Source organism: Hyperolius riggenbachi, chromosome 4 (assembly GCF_040937935.1).
Source record: "Hyperolius riggenbachi isolate aHypRig1 chromosome 4, aHypRig1.pri, whole genome shotgun sequence".
NCBI classification, from domain to species: domain Eukaryota; kingdom Metazoa; phylum Chordata; class Amphibia; order Anura; family Hyperoliidae; genus Hyperolius; species Hyperolius riggenbachi.
Window position 1 is genome coordinate 2,707,588 of NC_090649.1, and position 23,394 is coordinate 2,730,981.

General features: G+C 40.4%; 1 protein-coding gene across 1 annotated transcript in view; it reads left to right on the top strand.

Annotated features, from left to right (window-relative positions):
- The first annotated feature begins 237 nt into the window (after positions 1-237).
- The window catches only part of GTF3C2 (general transcription factor IIIC subunit 2), a 65,565-nt gene continuing 42,408 nt past the window's right edge, over positions 238-23,394 (top strand). Inside the window, exons 1-2 of the mRNA XM_068279760.1 lie at positions 238-413; positions 18,934-19,225. Of these exons, the coding sequence (XP_068135861.1) occupies positions 18,991-19,225 (235 nt within the window). The 5' untranslated portion in view covers positions 238-413; positions 18,934-18,990. The remainder of the gene's footprint in view (positions 414-18,933; positions 19,226-23,394) is intronic.

Sequence of the window (23,394 nt, forward strand, 5' to 3'; positions counted from 1 at the left end):
AGACGTGAGCTCGGCGTATTGCGTGGAAAGCTGATGTGAAGTTTCTCATCCTCCAGCCTCCCCATTATAATGCAGATCAGCATCTCCCGGGAATCAGCATAGCACAGAAGGCTCAGGAAGCTGTATATGCAGCATGCAGAGGCTGGACTCCTCACCACACAGGAGCTCTGCAGTGCACAGCAGGAAGTGACGTCAGCCATGGAGGGCGGCTCTATAGGACTCTTAGGAAGTGACGTTTGCAGAGGAGGGAGGTGGGAGCGGACTTCACACCGGAAGTTTGATGTGACGGCCATGTTGTTGTAGACCGGAAATGCGGAGCGCGGTGTGTTCTGGTAGTGACGGCATCACTGTGTGCTGATTGTTGCGGCGCCGACTTTAAACGTGTGGTGAGCGGAGAGGAGCGGCGGATGGAGGTGACTATATGCGGCTATTGCGTCATTATGCGGTGTGACGTCACTGCGCCGCCCCCTCACTGTGTGTCTCCATTACCCCCCAACCTGTATCCCCCTCCCCCACCCCTCACCTGCTCTACCCCCACCCTGTGCTCCAACCTGCCCTCCCCCCAACTGTACAACCCCTCCTCCTGCACTCACAGCCCCCATCTGCCTCCTCCCCCCCCCCCCCCCCACACCCTGTAGCACACCCTGTCCTCCCCCATAACTACTCTCCCCAATCTCTGCCCCGGGGATTTAGTTGTACGCTCCTCTGAGGACAGTCAGTGACATGACTATGTACTCTGTAATGTGCTGCAGGAGATGTCAGTGCTATATAAATACATAATAATAATATGGTAGGACATTAGACTATGACTATGGTAGGATTAGATTGTGAGCTCCTCTGAGGACAGCCAGTGACATGACTATGTACTCTGTAATGTGCTGCAGGAGATGTCAGTGCTATATAAATACATAATAATAATATGGTAGGACATTAGACTATGACTATGGTGGGATTAGAGTGTGAGCTCCTCTGAGGACAGTCAGTGACATGACTATGTACTCTGTAAAGTGCTGCAGAAGATGTCAGTGCTATATAAATACATAATAATATGGTAGGACATTAGACTATGACTATGGTAGGATTAGATTGTGAGCTCCTCTGGGGACAGTCAGTGACATGACTATGTACTCTGTAATGTGCTGCAGAAGATGTCATTGCTATATAAATACATAATAATAATAATAATAATAATATGGTAGGACATTAGACTATGACTATGGTAGGATTAGAGTGTGAGCTCCTCTGAGGACAGTCAGTGACATGACTATGTACTCTGTAATGTGCTGCAGGAGATGTCAGTGCTATATAAATACATAATAATAATAATATGGTAGGACATTAGACTATGACTATGGTAGGATTAGAGTGTGAGCTCCTCTGAGGACAGTCAGTGACATGACTATGTACTCTGTAATGTGCTGCAGGAGATGTCAGTGCTATATAAATACATAATAATAATATGATAGGACATTAGACTATGACTATGGTAGGATTAGAGTGTGAGCTCCTCTGAGGACAGTCAGTGACATGACTATGTACTCTGTAATGTGCTGCAGAAGATGTCAGTGCTATATAAATACATAATAATAATCATATGGTAGGACATTAAACTATGACTATGGTAGGATTAGATTGTGAGCTCCTCTGAGGACAGTCAGTGACATGACTGTGTACTCTGTAATGTGCTGCAGAAGATGTCAGTGCTATATAAATACATAATAATAATAATATGGTAGGACATTAGGCTATGACTATGGTAGGATTAGAGTGTGAGCTCCTCTGAGGACAGTCAGTGACATGACTATGTACTCTGTAATGTGCTGCAGGAGATGTCAGTGCAGTATAAATACATAATAATAATATGGTAGGACATTATACTATGACTATGGTAGGATTAGAGTGTGAGCTCCTCTGAGGACAGTCAGTGACATGACTATGTACTCTGTAAAGTGCTGCAGAAGATGTCAGGGCTATATAAATACATAATAATAATATGGTAGGACATTAGACTATGACTATGGTAGGATTAGAGTGTGAGCTCCTCTGAGGACAGTCAGTGACATGACTATGTACTCTGTAATGTGCTGCAGAAGATGTCAGTGCTATATAAATACATAATAATAATATGGTAGGACATTAGGCTATGACTATGGTAGGATTAGAGCGTGAGCTCCTCTGAGGACAGTCAGTGACATGACTATGTACTCTGTAATGTGCTGCAGGAGATGTCAGTGCAGTATAAATACATAATAATAATATGGTAGGACATTATACTATGACTATGGTAGGATTAGATTGTGAGCTCCTCTGAGGACAGTCAGTGACATGACTATGTACTCTGTAATGTGCTGCAGGAGATGTCAGTGCTATATAAATACATAATAATAATATGGTAGGACATTATACTATGACTATGGTAGGATTAGATTGTGAGCTCCTCTGAGGACAGTCAGTGACATGACTATGTACTCTGTAATGTGCTGCAGGAGATGTTAGTGCTATATAAATGCATAATAATAATATGGTAGGACATAAGACTATGACTATGGTAGGGTTAGATTGTGGGCTCCTCTGAGGACAGTCAGTGACATGACTATGTACTCTGTAATGTGCTGCAGATGATGTCAGTGCTATATAAATACATAATAATAATATGGTAGGATATTAGACTATGACTATGGTAGGATTAGATTGTGAGCTCCTCTGAGGACAGTCAGTGACATGACTATGTACTCTGTAATGTGCTGCAGGAGATGTCAGTGCTATATAAATACATAATAATAATATGGTAGGACGTTACACTATGACTATGGTAGGATTCAAGTGTGAGCTCCTCTGAGGACAGTCAGTGACATGACTATGTACTCTGTAATGTGCTGCAGAAGATGTCACTGCTATATAAATATATAATAATAATATGGTAGGACATTACACTATGACTATGGTAGGATTAGAGTGTGAGCCCCTCTGAGGACAGTCAGTGACATGACTATGTACTCTGTAATGTGCTGCAGAAGATGTAAGTGCTATATAAATACATAATAATAATATGGTAGGACATTAGACTAGGACTATGGTAGGATTAGATTGTGAGCTCCTCTGAGGACAGTCAGTGACATGACTATGTACTCTGTAATGTGCTGCAGAAGATGTCAGTGCTATATAAATACATAATAATAATATGGTAGGACATTAGACTATGACTATGGTAGGATTAGATTGTGAGCTCCTGTAAGGACAGTCTGAGTGACATGACTATGTACTCTGTAATGTGCTGCAGAAGATGTAAGTGCTATATAAATACATAATAATAATATGGTAGGACGTTACACTATGACTATGGTAGGATTAGAGTGTGAGCTCCTGTGAGGACAGTCAGTGACATGAATTTGTACTCTGTAATGTGCTGCAGAAGATTCCACTGCTATATAAATACATAATAATAATAATATGGTAGGACATTAGACTATGACTATGGTAGGATTAGAGTGTGAGCTCCTCTGAGGACAGTCAGTGACATGACTATGTACTCTGTAATGTGCTGCAGAAGATGTCAGTGCTATATAAATACATAATAATAATATGGTAGGACATTAGACTATGACTATGGTAGGATTCGAGTGTGAGCTCCTCTGAAGACAGTCAGTGACATGACTATGTACTCTGTAATGTGCTGCAGAAGATGTCAGTGCTATATAAATACATAATAATAATATGGTAGGACGTTACACTATGACTATGGTAGGATTCAAGTGTGAGCTCCTCTGAGGACAGTCAGTGACATGACTATGTACTCTGTAATGTGCTGCAGAAGATGTCACTGCTATATAAATATATAATAATAATATGGTAGGACATTACACTATGACTATGGTAGGATTAGAGTGTGAGCCCCTCTGAGGACAGTCAGTGACATGACTATGTACTCTGTAATGTGCTGCAGAAGATGTAAGTGCTATATAAATACATAATAATAATATGGTAGGACATTAGACTATGACTATGGTAGGATTACACTGTTAGCCCCTCTGAGGACAGTCAGTGACATGGCTATGTACTCTGCAATGTGCTGCAGAAGATGTCAGCGCTATATAAATACATAATAATAATATGGTCGGACATTACACTACGACTATGGTAGGATTAGAGTGTGAGCTCCTGTGAGGACAGTCAGTGACATGAATTTGTACTCTGTAATGTGCTGCAGAAGATTCCAGTGCTATATAAATACATAATAATAATAATATGGTAGGACATTACACTACGACTATGGTAGGATTAGAGTGTGAGCTCCTCTGAGGACAGTCAGTGACATGACTATGTACTCTGTAATGTGCTGCAGAAGATGTCAGTGCTATATAAATACATAATAATAATATGGTAGGACATAAGGCTATGACTATGGTAGGATTAGAGTGTGAGCTCCTCTGAGGACAGTCAGTGACATGGCTATGTACTCTGTAATGTGCTGCAGTAGATGTCAGTGCTATATAAATACATAATAATAATATGGTAGGACATTAGACTATGACTATGGTAGGATTAGATTGTGAGCTCCTCTGAGCACAGTCAGTGACATGACTATGTACTCTGTAATGTGCTGCAGAAGATGTCAGTGCTATATAAATACATAATAATAATATGGTAGGACATTACACTATGACTATGGTGGGATTAGAGTGTGAGCTCCTCTGTGGACAGTCAGTGACATGACTATGTACTCTGTAATGTGCTGCAGAAGATGTCAGTGCTATATAAATACATAATAATAATATGGTAGGACATTACACTATGACTATGGTGGGATTAGAGTGTGAGCTCCTCTGTGGACAGTCAGTGACATGACTATGTACTCTGTAATGTGCTGCAGAAGATGTCAGTGCTATATAAATACATAATAATAATATGGTAGGATATTAGACTATGACTATGGTGGGATTAGAGTGTGAGCTCCTCTGAGGACAGTCAGTGACATGACTATGTACTCTGTAATGTGCTGCAGGAGATGTCAGTGCTATATAAATACATAATAATAATATGGTAGGACATTAGACTATGACTATGGTAGGATTAGATTGTGAGCTCCTCTGAGGACAGTCAGTGACTTGACTATGTACTCTGTAATGTGCTGCAGAAGCTGTAAGTGCTATATAAATACATAATAATAATATGGTAGGACATTAGACTATGACTATGGTAGGATTACACTGTTAGCCCCTCTGAGGACAGCCAGTGACATGACTATGTACTCTGTAATGTGCTGCAGAAGATGTCAGTGCTATATAAATACATAATAATAATATGGTAGCACATTAGACTATGACTATGGTAGGTATAGAGTGTGAGCTCCTCTGAGGACAGTCAGTGACATGACTATGTACTCTGTAATGTGCTGCAGGAGATGTCAGTGCTATATAAATACATAATAATAATATGGTAGGACATTAGACTATGACTATGGTAGGATTAGAGTGTGAGCACCTCTGAGGACAGTCAGTGACATGACTATGTACTCTGTAATGTGCTGCAGAAGATGTCAGTGCTATATAAATACATAATAATAATATGGTAGGACATTACACTATGACTATGGTAGGATTAGAGTGTGAGCACCTCTGAGGACAGTCAGTGACATGACTATGTACTCTGTAATGTGCTGCAGAAGATGTCAGTGCTATATAAATACATAATAATAATATGGTAGGACATTACACTATGACTATGGTAGGATTAGAGTGTGAGCTCCTCTGAGGACAGTCAGTGGCATGACTATGTACTCTGTAATGTGCTGCAGAAGATGTCAGTGCTATATAAATACATAATAATAATAATATGGTAGGACATTACACTATGACTATGGTGGGATTAGAGTGTGAGCTCCTCTGAGGACAGTCAGTGACATGACTATGTACTCTGTAATGTGCTGCAGAAGATGTCAGTGCTATATAAATACATAATAATAATATGGTAGGACATTACACTATGACTATGGTAGGATTAGAGTGTGAGCTCCTCTGAGGACAGTCAGTGACATGACTATGTACTCTGTAATGCGCTGCAGAAGATGTCAGTGCTATATAAATACATAATAATATGGTAGGACATTAGACTATGACTATGGTAGGATTAGAGTGTGAGCTCCCCTGAGGACAGTCAGTGACATGACTTTGTACTCTGTAATGTGCTGCAGAAGATGTCAGTGCTATATAAATACATAATAATAATATGGTAGGACATTAGACTATGACTATGGTAGGATTAGAGTGTGAGCTCCTCTGAGGACAGTCAGTGATATGACTATGTACTCTGTAATGTGCTGCAGGAGATGTCAGTGCTATATAAATACATAATAATAATATGGTAGGATATTAGACTATGACTATGGTAGGATTACACTGTTAGCCCCTCTGAGGACAGTCAGTGACATGACTATGTACTCTGTAATGTGCTGCAGAAAATGTCAGTGCTATATAAATACATATTAATAATATGGTAGGACATTACAATATGACTATGGTAGGATTAGAGTGTGAGCTCCTCTCAGAACAGTCAGTGACATGACTATGTACTCTGTAATGTGCTGCAGAAGATGTCAGCGCTATATAAATACATAATAATAATATGGTCGGACATTACACTACGACTATGGTAGGATTAGAGTGTGAGCTCCTCTGAGGACAGTCAGTGACATGAATTTGTACTCTGTAATGTGCTGCAGAAGATTTCAGTGCTATATAAATACATAATAATAATAATATGGTAGGACATTACACTATGACTATGGTAGGATTAGAGTGTGAGCTCCTCTGAGGACAGTCAGTGACATGACTATGTACTCTGTAATGTGCTGCAGAAGATTTCAGTGCTATATAAATACATAATAATAATATGGTAGGACATTAGACTATGACTATGGTAGGATTAGATTGTGAGCTCCTCTGAGGACAGCCAGTGACATGACTATGTACTCTGTAATGTGCTGCAGAAGATGTCAGTGCTATATAAATACATAATAATAATATGGTAGGACATTAGACTATGACTATGGTAGGATTAGAGTGTGAGCTCCTCTGAGGACAGTCAGTGACATTACTATGTACTCTGTAATGTGCTGCAGAAGATGTCAGTGCTATATAAATACATAATAATATTATGGTAGGACATTAGACTATGACTATGGTAGGATTAGATTGTGAGCTCCTCTGAGGATAGTCAGTGACATGACTATGTACTCTGTAAAGTGCTGCAGAAGATGTCAGGGCTATATAAATACATAATAATAATATGGAAGGACATTACACTATGACTATGGTAGGATTAGAGTGGGAGATCCTCTGATGACAGTCAGTGACATGACTATGTACTCTGTAATGTGCTGCAGAAGATGTCAGTGTTATATAAATACATAATAATAATATGGTAGGACCTTAGACTATGACTATGGTAGGATTAGATTGTGGGCTCCTCTGAGGACAGTCAGTGACATGACTATGTACTCTGTAATGTGCTGCAGAAGCTGTCAGTGCTATATAAATACATAATAATAATATGGTATGACATTAGACTATGACTATGGTAGGATTAGAGTGTGAGCTCCTCTGAGGACAGTCAGTGACATGACTATGTACTCTGTAATGTGCTGCAGGAGATGTCAGTGCTATATAAATACATAATAATAATATGGTAGGGCATTAGACTATGACTATGGTAGGATTAAATTGTGAGCTCCTCTGAGGACAGCCAGTGACATGACTATGTACTCTGTAATGTGCTGCAGAAGATGTCAGTGCTATATAAATACATAATAATAATAATAATATGGTAGGGCATTAGACTATGACTATGGGAGGATTAGATTGTGAGCTCCTCTGAGGACAGTCAGTGACATGACTATGTACTCTTTACAGTGCTGCAGAAGACATCAGTGCTATATAAATACATAATAATATGGTAGGACATTAGGCTAGAACTATGGTAGGATTAGACTGTGAGCTCCTCTCAGGACAGTCAGTGACATGACTATGTACTCGGTACAGTGCTGCAGAAGATGTCCGTGCTATATAAATACATAATAATAATATGGTAGGACATTACACTATGACTATGGTAGGATTAGAGTGTGAGCTCCTCTGAGAACATTCAGTGACATGACTATGTACTCTGTAATGTGCTGCAGAAGATGTCAGTGCTATATAAATACATAATAATAATATGGTAGGACATTAGACTATGACTATGGTAGGATTAGAGTGTGAGCTCCTCTGAGGACAGTCAGTGACACGACTATGTACTCTGTAATGTGCTGCAGAAGATGTCAGTGCTATATAAATACATAATAATAATATGGTAGGACATTAGACTATGACTATGGTAGGATTAGAGTGTGAGCTCCTCTGAGGACAGTCAGTGACATGACTATGTACTCTGTACAGTGCTGCAGAAGATGTCAGTGCTATATAAATACATAATAATAATATGGTAGGACATTAGACCATGACTATGGTAGGATTCGAGTGTGAGCTCCTCTGAGGAAGGTCAGTAAGACATGACTATGTACTCTGTACAGTGCTGCAGGAGATGTCAGTGCTATATAAATACATAATAATAATATGGTAGGACATTAGACTATGACTATGGTAGGATTAGAGTGTGAGCTCCTCTGAGGACAGTCAGTGACATGACTATGTACTCAGTACAGTGCTGCAGGAGATGTCAGTGCTATATAAATACATAATAATAATATGGTAGGACATTACACTATGACTATGGTAGGATTAGAGTGTGAGCTCCTCTGAGGACAGTCAGTGGCATGACTATGTACTCTGTAATGTGCTGCAGGAGATGTCAGTGCTATATAAATACATAATAATAATATGGTAGGACATTACACTATGACTATGGTAGGATTAGAGTGTGAGCTCCTCTGAGGACATTCAGTGACATGACTATGTACTCTGTAATGTGCTGCAGGAGATGTCAGTGCTATATAAATACATAATAATAATATGGTAGGACATTATACTATGACTATGGTAGGATTAGATTGTGAGCTCCTCTGAGGACAGTCAGTGACATGACTATGTACTCTGTAATGTGCTGCAGGAGATGTCAGTGCTATATAAATACATAATAATAATATGGTAGGACATTAGACTAGGACTATGGTAGGATTAGAGTGTGAGCTCCTCTGAGGACAGTCAGTGACATGACTATGTACTCTGTAATGTGCTGCAGAAGATGTCAGTGCTATATAAATACATAATAATAATATGGTAGGACATTAGACTATGACTATGGTAGGATTCGAGTGTGAGCTCCTCTGAAGACAGTCAGTGACATGACTATGTACTCTGTAATGTGCTGCAGAAGATGTCAGTGCTATATAAATACATAATAATAATATGGTAGGACGTTACACTATGACTATGGTAGGATTCAAGTGTGAGCTCCTCTGAGGACAGTCAGTGACATGACTATGTACTCTGTAATGTGCTGCAGAAGATGTCACTGCTATATAAATATATAATAATAATATGGTAGGACATTACACTATGACTATGGTAGGATTAGAGTGTGAGCCCCTCTGAGGACAGTCAGTGACATGACTATGTACTCTGTAATGTGCTGCAGAAGATGTAAGTGCTATATAAATACATAATAATAATATGGTAGGACATTAGACTAGGACTATGGTAGGATTAGATTGTGAGCTCCTCTGAGGACAGTCAGTGACATGACTATGTACTCTGTAATGTGCTGCAGAAGATGTCAGTGCTATATAAATACATAATAATAATATGGTAGGACATTAGACTATGACTATGGTAGGATTAGATTGTGAGCTCCTGTAAGGACAGTCTGAGTGACATGACTATGTACTCTGTAATGTGCTGCAGAAGATGTAAGTGCTATATAAATACATAATAATAATATGGTAGGACATTAGACTAGGACTATGGTAGGATTAGAGTGTGAGCTCCTCTGAGGACAGTCAGTGACATGACTATGTACTCTGTAATGTGCTGCAGAAGATGTCAGTGCTATATAAATACATAATAATAATATGGTAGGACATTAGACTATGACTATGGTAGGATTCGAGTGTGAGCTCCTCTGAAGACAGTCAGTGACATGACTATGTACTCTGTAATGTGCTGCAGAAGATGTCAGTGCTATATAAATACATAATAATAATATGGTAGGACGTTACACTATGACTATGGTAGGATTCAAGTGTGAGCTCCTCTGAGGACAGTCAGTGACATGACTATGTACTCTGTAATGTGCTGCAGAAGATGTAAGTGCTATATAAATACATAATAATAATATGGTAGGACATTAGACTATGACTATGGTAGGATTACACTGTTAGCCCCTCTGAGGACAGTCAGTGACATGGCTATGTACTCTGCAATGTGCTGCAGGAGATGTCAGTGCTATATAAATACATAATAATAATAATATGGTAGGACATTAGGGTATGACTATGGTAGGATTAGAGTGTGAGCTCCTCTGAGGACAGTCAGTGACATGACTATGTACTCTGTAATGTGCTGCAGGAGATGTCAGTGCTATATAAATACATAATAATAATAATATGGTAGGACATTAGGGTATGACTATGGTAGGATTAGAGTGTGAGCCCCTCTGAGGACAGTCAGTGACCAGACTATTTACTCTTTAATATGCTGCAGAAGATGTCACTGCTATATAAATTCATAATAATAATATGGTAGGACATTACACTATGACTATGGTAGGATTAGAGTGTGAGCTCCTCTGAGGACAGTCAGTGGCATGACTATGTACTCTGTAATGTGCTGCAGGAGATGTCAGTGCTATATAAATACATAATAATAATATGGTAGGACATTACACTATGACTATGGTAGGATTAGAGTGTGAGCTCCTCTGAGGACAGTCAGTGACATGACTATGTACTCTGTAATGTGCTGCAGGAGATGTCAGTGCTATATAAATACATGATAATAATATGGTAGGACATTAGACTATGACTATGGTAGGATTAGAATGTGAGCTCCTCTGAGGACAGTCAGTGACATGACTATGTACTCTGTAATGTGCTGCAGGAGATGTCAGTGCTATATAAATACATGATAATAATATGGTAGGACATTAAACTATGACTATGGTAGGATTAGAATGTGAGCTCCTCTGAGGACAGTCAGTGACATGACTATGTATTCTGTAATGTGCTGCAGGAGATGTCAGTGCTATATAAATACATGATAATAATATGGTAGGACATTAGACTATGACTATGGTAGGATTAGAATGTGAGCTCCTCTGAGGACAGTCAGTGACATGACTATGTACTCTGTAATGTGCTGCAGAAGATGTCAGTGCTACATAAATACATAATAATAATATGGTAGGACATTATACTATGACTATAGTAGGATTAGATTGTGAGCTCCTCTGAGGACAGTCAGTGGCATGACTATGTACTCTGTAATGTGCTGCAGAAGATGTCAGTGCTATATAAATACATAATAATAATATGGTAGGACATTACACTATGACTATGGTAGGATTCAAGTGTGAGCTCCTCTGAGGACAGTCAGTGACATGACTATGTACTCTGTAATGTGCTGCAGGAGATGTCAGTGCTATATAAATACATAATAATAATATGGTAGGACATTAGACTAGGACTATGGTAGGATTAGATTGTGAGCTCCTCTGAGGACAGTCAGTGACATGACTATGTACTCTGTAATGTGCTGCAGAAGATGTAAGTGCTATATAAATACATAATAATGATATGGTAGGACATTAGACTAGGACTATGGTAGGATTAGAGTGTGAGCTCCTCTGAGGACAGTCAGTGACATGACTATGTACTCTGTAATGTGCTGCAGAAGATGTCAGTGCTATATAAATACATAATAATAATATGGTAGGACATTAGACTATGACTATGGTAGGATTAGATTGTGAGCTCCTGTAAGGACAGTCTGAGTGACATGACTATGTACTCTGTAATGTGCTGCAGAAGATGTAAGTGCTATATAAATACATAATAATAATATGGTAGGACATTAGACTATGACTATGGTAGGATTAGAGTGTGAGCTCCTCTGAGGACAGTCAGTGACATGACTATGTACTCTGTAATGTGCTGCAGAAGATGTCAGTGCTATATAAATACATAATAATAATATGGTAGGACATTAGACTATGACTATGGTAGGATTCGAGTGTGAGCTCCTCTGAAGACAGTCAGTGACATGACTATGTACTCTGTAATGTGCTGCAGAAGATGTCAGTGCTATATAAATACATAATAATAATATGGTAGGACGTTACACTATGACTATGGTAGGATTCAAGTGTGAGCTCCTCTGAGGACAGTCAGTGACATGACTATGTACTCTGTAATGTGCTGCAGAAGATGTCACTGCTATATAAATATATAATAATAATATGGTAGGACATTACACTATGACTATGGTAGGATTAGAGTGTGAGCCCCTCTGAGGACAGTCAGTGACATGACTATGTACTCTGTAATGTGCTGCAGAAGATGTAAGTGCTATATAAATACATAATAATAATATGGTAGGACATTAGACTATGACTATGGTAGGATTACACTGTTAGCCCCTCTGAGGACAGTCAGTGACATGGCTATGTACTCTGCAATGTGCTGCAGAAGATGTCAGCGCTATATAAATACATAATAATAATATGGTCGGACATTACACTACGACTATGGTAGGATTAGAGTGTGAGCTCCTGTGAGGACAGTCAGTGACATGAATTTGTACTCTGTAATGTGCTGCAGAAGATTCCAGTGCTATATAAATACATAATAATAATAATATGGTAGGACATTACACTACGACTATGGTAGGATTAGAGTGTGAGCTCCTCTGAGGACAGTCAGTGACATGACTATGTACTCTGTAATGTGCTGCAGAAGATGTCAGTGCTATATAAATACATAATAATAATATGGTAGGACATAAGGCTATGACTATGGTAGGATTAGAGTGTGAGCTCCTCTGAGGACAGTCAGTGACATGGCTATGTACTCTGTAATGTGCTGCAGTAGATGTCAGTGCTATATAAATACATAATAATAATATGGTAGGACATTAGACTATGACTATGGTAGGATTAGATTGTGAGCTCCTCTGAGCACAGTCAGTGACATGACTATGTACTCTGTAATGTGCTGCAGAAGATGTCAGTGCTATATAAATACATAATAATAATATGGTAGGACATTACACTATGACTATGGTGGGATTAGAGTGTGAGCTCCTCTGTGGACAGTCAGTGACATGACTATGTACTCTGTAATGTGCTGCAGAAGATGTCAGTGCTATATAAATACATAATAATAATATGGTAGGACATTACACTATGACTATGGTGGGATTAGAGTGTGAGCTCCTCTGTGGACAGTCAGTGACATGACTATGTACTCTGTAATGTGCTGCAGAAGATGTCAGTGCTATATAAATACATAATAATAATATGGTAGGATATTAGACTATGACTATGGTGGGATTAGAGTGTGAGCTCCTCTGAGGACAGTCAGTGACATGACTATGTACTCTGTAATGTGCTGCAGGAGATGTCAGTGCTATATAAATACATAATAATAATATGGTAGGACATTAGACTGACTATGGTAGGATTAGATTGTGAGCTCCTCTGAGGACAGTCAGTGACTTGACTATGTACTCTGTAATGTGCTGCAGAAGATGTAAGTGCTATATAAATACATAATAATAATATGGTAGGACATTAGACTATGACTATGGTAGGATTACACTGTTAGCCCCTCTGAGGACAGCCAGTGACATGACTATGTACTCTGTAATGTGCTGCAGAAGATGTCAGTGCTATATAAATACATAATAATAATATGGTAGCACATTAGACTATGACTATGGTAGGTATAGAGTGTGAGCTCCTCTGAGGACAGTCAGTGACATGACTATGTACTCTGTAATGTGCTGCAGGAGATGTCAGTGCTATATAAATACATAATAATAATATGGTAGGACATTAGACTATGACTATGGTAGGATTAGAGTGTGAGCACCTCTGAGGACAGTCAGTGACATGACTATGTACTCTGTAATGTGCTGCAGAAGATGTCAGTGCTATATAAATACATAATAATAATATGGTAGGACATTACACTATGACTATGGTAGGATTAGAGTGTGAGCACCTCTGAGGACAGTCAGTGACATGACTATGTACTCTGTAATGTGCTGCAGAAGATGTCAGTGCTATATAAATACATAATAATAATATGGTAGGACATTACACTATGACTATGGTAGGATTAGAGTGTGAGCTCCTCTGAGGACAGTCAGTGGCATGACTATGTACTCTGTAATGTGCTGCAGAAGATGTCAGTGCTATATAAATACATAATAATAATATGGTAGGACATTACACTATGACTATGGTGGGATTAGAGTGTGAGCTCCTCTGAGGACAGTCAGTGACATGACTATGTACTCTGTAATGTGCTGCAGAAGATGTCAGTGCTATATAAATACATAATAATAATATGGTAGGACATTACACTATGACTATGGTAGGATTAGAGTGTGAGCTCCTCTGAGGACAGTCAGTGACATGACTATGTACTCTGTAATGCGCTGCAGAAGATGTCAGTGCTATATAAATACATAATAATATGGTAGGACATTAGACTATGACTATGGTAGGATTAGAGTGTGAGCTCCCCTGAGGACAGTCAGTGACATGACTTTGTACTCTGTAATGTGCTGCAGAAGATGTCAGTGCTATATAAATACATAATAATAATATGGTAGGACATTAGACTATGACTATGGTAGGATTAGAGTGTGAGCTCCTCTGAGGACAGTCAGTGATATGACTATGTACTCTGTAATGTGCTGCAGGAGATGTCAGTGCTATATAAATACATAATAATAATATGGTAGGATATTAGACTATGACTATGGTAGGATTACACTGTTAGCCCCTCTGAGGACAGTCAGTGACATGACTATGTACTCTGTAATGTGCTGCAGAAAATGTCAGTGCTATATAAATACATATTAATAATATGGTAGGACATTACAATATGACTATGGTAGGATTAGAGTGTGAGCTCCTCTCAGAACAGTCAGTGACATGACTATGTACTCTGTAATGTGCTGCAGAAGATGTCAGCGCTATATAAATACATAATAATAATATGGTCGGACATTACACTACGACTATGGTAGGATTAGAGTGTGAGCTCCTCTGAGGACAGTCAGTGACATGAATTTGTACTCTGTAATGTGCTGCAGAAGATTTCAGTGCTATATAAATACATAATAATAATAATATGGTAGGACATTACACTATGACTATGGTAGGATTAGAGTGTGAGCTCCTCTGAGGACAGTCAGTGACATGACTATGTACTCTGTAATGTGCTGCAGAAGATGTCAGTGCTATATAAATACATAATAATAATATGGTAGGACATTAGACTATGACTATGGTAGGATTAGAGTGTGAGCTCCTCTGAGGACAGTCAGTGACATTACTATGTACTCTGTAATGCGCTGCAGAAGATGTCAGTGCTATATAAATACATAATAATATTATGGTAGGACCTTAGACTATGACTATGGTAGGATAAGAGTGGGAGATCCTCTGATGACAGTCAGTGACATGACTATGTACTCTGTAATGTGCTGCAGAAGATGTCAGTGTTATATAAATACATAATAATAATATGGTAGGACCTTAGACTATGACTATGGTAGGATTAGATTGTGGGCTCCTCTGAGGACAGTCAGTGACATGACTATGTACTCTGTAATGTGCTGCAGAAGCTGTCAGTGCTATATAAATACATAATAATAATATGGTAGGACATTAGACTATGACTATGGTAGGATTAGAGTGTGAGCTCCTCTGAGGACAGTCAGTGACATGACTATGTACTCTGTAATGTGCTGCAGGAGATGTCAGTGCTATATAAATACATAATAATAATATGGTAGGGCATTAGACTATGACTATGGTAGGATTAAATTGTGAGCTCCTCTGAGGACAGCCAGTGACATGACTATGTACTCTGTAATGTGCTGCAGAAGATGTCAGTGCTATATAAATACATAATAATAATAATAATATGGTAGGGCATTAGACTATGACTATGGGAGGATTAGATTGTGAGCTCCTCTGAGGACAGTCAGTGACATGACTATGTACTCTTTACAGTGCTGCAGAAGACATCAGTGCTATATAAATACATAATAATATGGTAGGACATTAGGCTAGAACTATGGTAGGATTAGACTGTGAGCTCCTCTCAGGACAGTCAGTGACATGACTATGTACTCGGTACAGTGCTGCAGAAGATGTCCGTGCTATATAAATACATAATAATAATATGGTAGGACATTACACTATGACTATGGTAGGATTAGAGTGTGAGCTCCTCTGAGAACATTCAGTGACATGACTATGTACTCTGTAATGTGCTGCAGAAGATGTCAGTGCTATATAAATACATAATAATAATATGGTAGGACATTAGACTATGACTATGGTAGGATTAGAGTGTGAGCTCCTCTGAGGACAGTCAGTGACACGACTATGTACTCTGTAATGTGCTGCAGAAGATGTCAGTGCTATATAAATACATAATAATAATATGGTAGGACATTAGACTATGACTATGGTAGGATTAGAGTGTGAGCTCCTCTGAGGACAGTCAGTGACATGACTATGTACTCTGTACAGTGCTGCAGAAGATGTCAGTGCTATATAAATACATAATAATAATATGGTAGGACATTAGACCATGACTATGGTAGGATTCGAGTGTGAGCTCCTCTGAGGAAGGTCAGTAAGACATGACTATGTACTCTGTACAGTGCTGCAGGAGATGTCAGTGCTATATAAATACATAATAATAATATGGTAGGACATTAGACTATGACTATGGTAGGATTAGAGTGTGAGCTCCTCTGAGGACAGTCAGTGACATGACTATGTACTCAGTACAGTGCTGCAGGAGATGTCAGTGCTATATAAATACATAATAATAATATGGTAGGACATTACACTATGACTATGGTAGGATTAGAGTGTGAGCTCCTCTGAGGACAGTCAGTGACATGACTATGTACTCTGTACAGTGCTGCAGGAGATGTCAGTGCTATATAAATACATAATAATAATATGGTAGGACATTACACTATGACTATGGTAGGATTAGATTGTGAGCTCCTCTGAGGACAGTCAGTGACATGACTATGTACTCTTTACAGTGCTGCAGAAGACGTCAGTGCTATATAAATACATAATAATATGGTAGGACATTAGGCTAGAACTATGGTAGGATTAGACTGTGAGCTCCTCTCAGGACAGTCAGTGACATGACTATGTACTCGGTACAGTGCTGCAGAAGATGTCCGTGCTATATAAATACATAATAATAATATGGTAGGACATTACACTATGACTATGGTAGGATTAGAGTGTGAGCTCCTCTGAGAACAGTCAGTGACATGACTATGTACTCTGTAATGTGCTGCAGAAGATGTCAGTGCTATATAAATACATAATAATAATATGGTAGGACATTAGACTATGACTATGGTAGGATTAGAGTGTGAGCTCCTCTGAGGACAGTCAGTGACACGACTATGTACTCTGTAATGTGCTGCAGAAGATGTCAGTGCTATATAAATACATAATAATAATATGGTAGGACATTAGACTATGACTATGGTAGGATTAGAGTGTGAGCTCCTCTGAGGACAGTCAGTGACATGACTATGTACTCTGTACAGTGCTGCAGAAGATGTCAGTGCTATATAAATACATAATAATAATATGGTAGGACATTAGACCATGACTATGGTAGGATTCGAGTGTGAGCTCCTCTGAGGAAGGTCAGTAAGACATGACTATGTACTCTGTACAGTGCTGCAGGAGATGTCAGTGCTATATAAATACATAATAATAATATGGTAGGACATTAGACTATGACTATGGTAGGATTAGAGTGTGAGCTCCTCTGAGGACAGTCAGTGACATGACTATGTACTCAGTACAGTGCTGCAGGAGATGTCAGTGCTATATAAATACATAATAATAATATGGTAGGACATTACACTATGACTATGGTAGGATTAGAGTGTGAGCTCCTCTGAGGACAGTCAGTGACATGACTATGTACTCTGTACAGTGCTGCAGGAGATGTCAGTGCTATATAAATACATAATAATAATATGGTAGGACATTACACTATGACTATGGTAGGATTAGAGTGTGAGCTCCTCTGAGGACAGTCAGTGACATGACTATGTACTCTGTACAGTGCTGCAGGAGATGTCAGTGCTATATAAATACATAATAATAATATGGTAGGACATTACACTATGACTATGGTAGGATTAGAGTGTGAGCTCCTCTGAGGACTGTCAGTGACATGACTATGTGCTCTGTAATGTGCTGCAGAAGATGTCACTGCTATATAAATACATAATAATAATATGGTAGGACATTAGGCTATGACTATAGTAGGATTAGAGTGTGAGCTCCTCTGAGGACATTAAGTGACATGACTATGTACTCTGTACAGTGCTGCAGAAGATGTCAGTGCTATATAAATACATAATAATAATATGGTAGGACATTACACTATGACTATGGTAGGATTAGAGTGTAAGCTCCTCTGAGGACAGTCAGTGACATGACTATGTACTCTGTAATGTGCTGCAGAAGATGTCAGTGCTATATAAATACATAATAATAATATGGTAGGACATTACACTATGACTCTGGTAGTGTTAGAGGGTGAGCTCCTCCTGAGGACAGTCAGTGACATGAATTTGTACTCCATAAAGTGCTGCAGAAGATGTCAGTGCTATATGTATACAATAATGATGACATGTATTGCAGGTGTGACGCTGCAGCAGAAGCTATGACACGACCGCACAGCTTGCACTTCCCACATTAATGGACCTTGCTGGATCTGCCAACATACAAACCACCTGTAAAAGGGAGATGGTCCAACCAACGGCCGAGGACTCCGCCCCCTCCCCCACCCTCAAGGCAGAAGGGTCAGCTGTGTCCCTCGCCCCTTCCCCCATAAAGAAGGGGGTCTGTGACCTTCTGCACCCCCTGAGTACAGCTGCCCGATCCAGAAACCCCAACTCCCTGTCATCAGAGGCAGAAGCTAGGAAGCTAAAGGGTGAGTGATACCTGGGGGACATGCTCCATTATAGGATGAGGTCTGTAGTGTAATAGCAGGGGGAGTAATACCTGGGGGACATGCTACATTGTCTGTCTGTACAGTAATAGCAGGGGGGCTCCATTATAGAATGAAGTCTGTACAGTAATAGCAGGGGGGCTCCAGTATTGAATGAAGTCTGTTTGGTAATAGCAGGGGGGCTCCAGTATTGAAGTCTGTACAGTAATAGCAGGGGGGCTCCAGTACTGAATGAAGTCTGTACAGTAATAGCAGGGGTCTCCAGTATTGAATGAAGTCTGTTTGGTAATAGCAGGGGGCTCCAGTATTGAATGAAGTCTGTACAGTAATAGCAGGGGGCTCCAGTATTGAATGAAGTCTGTACAGTAATAGCAGGGGGCTCCAGTATTGAATGAAGTCTGTACAGTAATAGCAGGGGGTCTCCAGTATTGAATGAAGTCTGTATGGTAATAGCAGGGGGCTCCAGTATTGAATGAAGTCTGTACAGTAATAGCAGGGGGCTCCAGTATTGAATGAAGTCTGTATGGTAATAGCAGGGGGGGGGGGGGGGGCTCCAGTATTGAATGAAGTCTGTTTGGTAATAGCAGGGGGCTCCAGTATTGAATGAAGTCTGTACAGTAATAGCAGGGGGCTCCAGTATTGAATGAAGTCTGTACAGTAATAGCAGGGGGTCTCCAGTATTGAATGAAGTCTGTATGGTAATAGCAGGGGGCTCCAGTATTGAATGAAGTCTGTACAGTAATAGCAGGGGGCTCCAGTATTGAAGTCTGTATGGTAATAGCAGGGGGCTCCAGTATTGAATGAAGTCTGTACAGTAATAGCAGGGGGGCTCCAGTACTGAATGAAGTCTGTTTGGTAATAGCAGGGGGGCTCCAGTATTGAATGAAGTCTGTACAGTAATAGCAGGGGGCTCCAGTATTGAATGAAGTCTGTACAGTAATAGCAGGGGGTCTCCAGTGTTGAAGGAAGTCTGTATGGTAATAGCAGGGGGTCTCCAGTATTGAATGAAGTCTGTACAGTAATAGCAGGGGGCTCCAGTATTGAATGAAGTCTGTACAGTAATAGCAGGGGGGGCTCCAGTATTGAATGAAGTCTGTTTGGTAATAGCAGGGGGGCTCCAGTATTGAATGAAGTCTGTACAGTAATAGCAGGGGGCTCCAGTATTGAATGAATTCTGTGCAGTAATAGCAGGGGGCTCCAGTATTGAATGAAGTCTGTACAGTAATAGCAGGGGGGGCTCCAGTATTGAATGAAGTCTGTTTGGTAATAGCAGGGGGGCTCCAGTATTGAATGAAGTCTGTACAGTAATAGCAGGGGGGCTCCAGTATTGAATGAAGTCTGTACAGTAATAGCAGGGGGCTCCAGTATTGAATGAAGTCTGTATGGTAATAGCAGGGGGTCTCCAGTATTGAATGAAGTCTGTACAGTAATAGCAGGGGGCTCCAGTATTGAATGAAGTCTGTACGGTAATAGCAGGGGGGCTCCAGTATTGAATGAAGTCTGTATGGTAATAGCAGGGGGTCTCCAGTATTGAATGAAGTCTGTACAGTAATAGCAGGGGGTCTCCAGTATTGAATGAAGTATGTACAGTAATAGCAGGGGGCTCCAGTATTGAATGAAGTCTGTACAGTAATAGCTGGGGGATCCAGTATTGAATGAAGTCTGTACAGTAATAGCAGGGGGCTCCAGTATTGAATGAAGTCTGTACAGTAATAGCAGGGGGCTCCAGTATTGAATGAAGTCTGTATGGTAATAGCAGGGGGCTCCAGTATTGAATGAAGTCTGTACAGTAATAGCAGGGGGCTCCAGTATTGAATGAAGTCTGTTAAGTAATAGCAGGGGGGGCTCCAGTATTGAATGAAGTCTGTACAATAATAGCAGGGGGCTCCAGTATTGAATGAAGTCTGTATGGTAATAGCAGCGGGCTCCAGTATTGAATGAAGTCTGTATGGTAATAGAAGGGGGCTCCATTATAGAATGAGGTCTGTACAATAATAGCAGGGGGTCTCCAGTATTGAATGAAGTCTGTACAGTAATAGCAGGGGGCTCCAGTATTGAATGAAGTCTGTATGGTAATAGAAGGGGGCTCCATTATAGAATGAGGTCTGTACAATAATAGCAGGGGGCTCCAGTATTGAATGAAGTCTGTATGGTAATAGCAGGGGGCTCCAGTATTGAATGAAGTCTGTATGGTAATAGCAGGGGGGCTCCAGTACTGAATGAAGTCTGTACAGTAATAGCAGGGGTCTTCAGTATTGAATGAAGTCTGTATGGTAATAGCAGGGGGCTCCAGTATTGAATGAAGTCTGTATGGTAATAGCAGGGGGGCTCCAGTATTGAATGAAGTCTGTACAGTAATAGCAGGGGGGCTCCAGTATTGAATGATGTCTGTACAGTAATAGCAGGGGGGCTCCAGTATAGAATGAAGTCTGTACAATAATAGCAGGGGGCTACAGTATTGAATGAAGTCTGTACAGTAATAGCAGGGGGCTACAGTATTGAATGAAGTCTGTACAGTAATAGCAGGGGGCTCCAGTATTGAATGAAGTCTGTACAGTAATAGCAGGGGGGCTCCAGTATTGAATGAAGTCTGTTTGGTAATAGCAGGGGGGCTCCAGTATTGAATGGAGTCTGAATGGTAATAGCAGGGGGCTCCAGTATTGAATGAAGTCTGTACAATAATAGCAGGGGGCTCCAGTATTGCATGAGGTCTGTACAGTAATAGCAGGGGGGGGCTCCAGTATTGAATGAAGTCTGTACAGTAATAGCAGGGGGGCTGCAGTATTGAATGAAGTCTGTACAGTAATAGCAGGGGGCTCCATTATAGAATGAAGTCTGTACAGTAATAGCAGGGGGGCTCCAGTGTTGGATGCAGTCTGTACAGTAATAGCAGGGGGGCTCCAGTATTGAAGTCTGTACAGTAATAGCAGGGGGCTCCATTATAGAATGAAGTCTGTACAGTAATAGCAGGGGGGTCTCCAGTATTGAATGAAGTCTGTACAGTAATAGCAGGGGGGCTCCAGTATTGAATGAAGTCTGTACAGTAATAGCAGGGGGGCTCCAGTATTGAATGAAGTCTGTACAGTAATAGCAGGGGGGCTCCAGTATTGAATGAAGTCTGTACAGTAATAGCAGGGGGCTCCATTATAGAATGAAGTCTGTACAGTAATAGCAGGGGGGCTCCAGTGTTGGATGCAGTCTGTACAGTAATAGCAGGGGGCTCCATTATAGAATGAAGTCTGTACAGTAATAGCAGGGGGCTCCATTATAGAATGAAGTCTGTACAGTAATAGCAGGGGGGTCTCCAGTATTGAATGAAGTCTGTACAGTAATAGCAGGGGGCTCCAGTATTGAATGAAGTCTGTACAGTAATAGCAGGGGGGCTCCAGTATTGAATGAAGTCTGTACAGTAATAGCAGGGGGCTCCAGTATTGAATGAAGTCTGTACAGTAATAGCAGGGGGGCTCCATTATAGAATGAAGTCTGTACAGTAATAGCAGGGGGCTCCATTATAGAATGAAGTCTGTACAGTAATAGCAGGGGGGCTCCATTATAGAATGAAGTCTGTACAGTAATAGCAGGGGGTCTCCAGTATTCCATGAGGTCTGTACAGTAATAGCGGGGGGGGGGGGGGCTCCAGTGTTGGATGCAGTCTGTACAGTAATAGCAGGGGGCTCCAGTATTGAATGAAGTCTGTATGGTAATAGCAGGGGGCTCCAGTATTGAATGAAGTCTGTACAGTAATAGCAGGGGGCTCCAGTATTGAATGAAGTCTGTACAGTAATAGCAGGGGGCTCCAGTATTGAATGAAGTCTGTACAGTAATAGCAGGGGGCTCCAGTATTGAATGGAGTCTGTACAGTAATAGCAGGGGGCTCCAGTGTTGGATGCAGTCTGTTCAGTAATAGCAGGGGGGCTCCATTATAGAATGAAGTCTGTACAGTAATAGCAGGGGGCTCCAGTATTGAATGAAGTCTGTATGGTAATAGCAGGGGGGCTCCAGTATTGAATGAAGTCTGTATGGTAATAGCAGGGGGTCTCCAGTATTGAATGAAGTCTGTACAGTAATAGCAGGGGGCTCCAGTATTGAATGAAGTCTGTACGGTAATAGCAGGGGGGCTCCAGTATTGAATGAAGTCTGTATGGTAATAG